Below are 3625 nucleotides of genomic sequence, written 5' to 3'. Positions count from 1 at the left end.
AGGGAGGAAGGAAGGGAGAAAGAAAGATAGACACAAACAGACAGACATACATTCTTCACTTGACTCCCAGGGTATCCCAAAGCCCTAGTAATATTATCTTCTTCGCATCTTATCATTTACTTTATTATTGTTTCTTTTTTTGCTCAAAAATCGCCTTTTACTGGTATCATGTCTTATCGGGACTTTCCGTAAAATTGAAGCCTTCACCTCTGAACCTACTTTATTTTTCTCTGTAGTATTTGCCATTTTCAAACATGCTACATATATATTTTGCTTATTTATTGTATTAATAGTGTCTCTTTCGACTAACAAGTTAAACTTCTTGAATCTAGGATATTTTTTCTCACGATTTGATATTTCTACCATTATCTTGAAGACAGATAAGATGGTGGGTAAATATTTGTTGAATAAGCAAATAATTTAATAAACTTCGTAAATTTAGTAGGTTTAACACTGTTCTTATCAACTAATAAGTTTCACTTTAAAATTTCAAGGTGTTTCCTATCCCACCGTCTCCCAAATAAATATTAATTGCTGTATTTCTACACATGGACCTCAATTTAACCACTTTTCAAAAAAAATGTAGAACCACTTAAAATGTTCACAGAGTAATCAGTGACTTCTGAACAAAATTAGTGAAATTCTCAGTGGAAGGAGACATTGAACTCGGAGAGATATAATTGTTTTCCTGCATCATCTTGAAAACAGTAAAACCCAGTAAATTAATGTTTTCTATTTGATAGTACCTCTTTATAATGAATTAGAAACCAACATGAAAGTTTCTGCACAAAGCAGCAAATTGCTTTGAAGGACGTCAATAAACTAGGCCTTCTTACTTTCAAACTAATCATAACTTCTATGAGTATGCCTCATAAAATTGATATTTTCACTAAACCATATTACCTATTGGTTCTAGAATACGTGTTTATGCTTTCTAAAACTGCTTTCCTCCAACCAGAAGATTCATGCTCTCTCACTGAATGTTGAAGTGTTGCCATTTCTTTACAATACAACCTTAGTGCTGCCTCTTCCTGAGTTTCTTTAACCCTGCCAGTCAGAAGGCTAACTTGCCTCTGTATTTCATCAGCAGGTTTTAGACGTCAGTCTCATATCCTTTTTTATGTTTCATGATGTAGACAATTATCCGTTTACCATGTTTTTGCATTTTCTCATTGTTACTTTCATAGAGAACAAGGACTATGATTTGTTTGCTTTTTATTCTCCCAATGACAAGCCAAGAAAGAAATTCAGTCACTGAATGAAGCCAAGCAAAACATAACACTGCACATATAAACTCACAGGTATATGTTCTTATATGTTACAAATGCATCACAGAAGGCATTCTTTGAAACTACCCTCATAATAATGCCTGAAACAAAAACTATGGATTTAAAATGAGGGTACTTTGGCTACCTGACAATAATATTTAAATGTCACAAATCGTGGTCTCAGAGTAACCATAGTAACAGCATACACAGAGAAACCATGTTGTACAATAATTAAGGAAAGTTTTAGAAAGCCTAATAGCCTTGAGATAAAACAAACTAGCATTAACGAATGTGTTTATGAAGCTGTATTTTGCAATTTTTCTTCAAGGTTAATGAAGAAATTGAAAAAACTACTTTAAATTTCTATTGGTAGGAAGTAATAATCTGACATATAAACATCACAGCAGTATTTTTTCAGTGTTTTATAAGAATATAAGAATTTTCCTCCTTTTAGTGAAATATCTTTCTATCTGATCTCTAAACTATTCTAAACTTTATTTATTCCATAATTTTCATGCTGAATTAGGATGCTAATTAGTCAACAGTTAGCCCATGTGGATAAATTGTTTTAATGAAATTGATTTGGAAACAAGCTTTGGAGCATCCAATTCTGATGGCAGAGGATTTCCTGGGAAAATGCTTTTTCATTCCCTAGGTTAATTGCATCCAGGCCTAATTCTGTCTTGCTTAGACAACTTAAGAAGTTACCATTCAGTTTACATAAACTGTGGAGAAGGTCTGTCTCAAGGGCATGAGAAAAAGCGGGGGCGGGGGGCCAAGCCAAAAGTCCAGTTTGTTCCTGCTCAGAAGTGTAGGAGCTAAAGCAAACCCACCCAGGATCAGAAAAGTTAGCATAATATTTCTTGAACCCCATCACAAAAGCCTGCTTGCTCCCTGAACAAAATGCTTGGCTCCATGAGCCAGGAAGACAAAAACGCTAGTGGTAATTTACAGTGAGAAGTGTTCTGCTTGCTGACTTGCTTCCCTGCTGGTTATACAGTGCTATTCGTGTCAAGTTTGTTAATCACAGGCCGTTTTTCTTCCATTGGGCAACATTATGTTCGTCTCTCCACCTGTCTGCACATTGACATATCTCTTCAGGTGATTTGTTAGGGGCAATCAAATAAAGAAATATTTTCTAAATTTCATTTGCTTTAACAGACAAAAAAATCCCTTTTCCCTCCCAGAGATCATTCATCTTTTGAGACTCTGTGTAGATAGAAATGACAGTTTCCATCAAATATCAGAGATTCATGAATTTTCCATAGCATCCATGGACCACAGACGCAAGGTTAAAAGGACATTTGTACGTTCACATAAAGAAGCTATGTTTTAAGACTAAACAAAGTAGACGCAGAGTCGGGTGAGCACCTCACAGATGAACTTCATCTCCAGAGCCAGGTGCTTCCACGGAGGGGAGCACAGCTGTTGTTTCCACATTTGAAGAGAGGAGAAGCGTTGAGTCAACCGACAAGTTTTCCAGTGACTGACTGCACGTGAGCTATACTTTAACACTTGTACTTTTAGCCAGGATTGGTTTGGGTCTTTAACTGGGGAAACTCGAAGAGAATGAATGACCCAGCTTTGATAAGAGTGGTGATGGAGACATTGCCTATCAGTGATTCTCCATGGAGAAAGCTGGTTCAGCGTTCTATCCCTTCCCACTGGGAATACAGCTGGGGTGGGCAATAGTGTGTTTCTGAGAAGTCTACATGAAGGACCTTTTATCCACTCAACAGATATTTACTGAAACCTAGTGTGTGTCAGGCCCTGCCCTATGATCTGGGAAGACTGCCTCATCCAAAGAAAAAGGTCATTCTCCAGGAAAGGACAAAGCCTGTTTGATGTTTTCCCACAGACTTTAAAGGAGAGTTATGTTTAAAGTACTGAGTGAAGGTTACCTTATCTAGAAACCCCCATGGGTTATTTTGGGACAAGAGGAGCTGGAAACTCACCTGTAGCTCTCTGTGTTTTCAGAATTTGGGACTACAGAGTTAATGCTGTAACATTCTCCCATCTCTAGTTAGGCCCACTGGGAACTCGTGTCCTTTGGACAGACCTTAACTACCCTCGGTCCTTAGAGTTTTAGAATCCTTGGCCATCCCTTGTTGCTAGGCAACCACAATGGTTGGGACAGTTAACTTCCCAAAGAAAAAAGAAAAAAAGCTCAGTTGCAAAGCCACAGTCACCCCTCAAAGTATCTCCAAATCAGATCCAGGCAAGAGAACAGATGAAGAGTCATTACATGGTCATCATTTTTGGAAAACCCAAAAAACTGGAATGGGGGCAGTGGGTTTGTGCTCAAAGCAGGGCATGTTTATGTCTAGAACTCATGCTGAAAAGACAGTCATCCAACT

At 37.7% G+C, this 3625-nt stretch overlaps 1 protein-coding gene across 1 annotated transcript in view; it reads right to left on the bottom strand.

Annotated features, from left to right (window-relative positions):
- Positions 1-3332, bottom strand: part of Ccdc192 (coiled-coil domain containing 192) — a 129037-nt gene extending 125705 nt beyond the window's left edge. Inside the window, exon 1 of the mRNA XM_019207863.1 lies at positions 3224-3332. Coding sequence (XP_019063408.1) covers positions 3224-3285 — 62 coding nt within the window. The 5' untranslated portion in view covers positions 3286-3332. The remainder of the gene's footprint in view (positions 1-3223) is intronic.
- Between the last annotated feature and the right edge of the window lie 293 nt (positions 3333-3625).

The sequence above is a fragment of the Fukomys damarensis genome, unplaced genomic scaffold, assembly GCF_012274545.1.
Source record: "Fukomys damarensis isolate Sample0158 unplaced genomic scaffold, DMR_v1.0_HiC HiC_scaffold_3, whole genome shotgun sequence".
NCBI lineage: Eukaryota > Metazoa > Chordata > Mammalia > Rodentia > Bathyergidae > Fukomys > Fukomys damarensis.
Note: the sequence above shows the minus strand (reverse complement) of the source record. Positions and strands in the feature narration are given on the sequence as shown.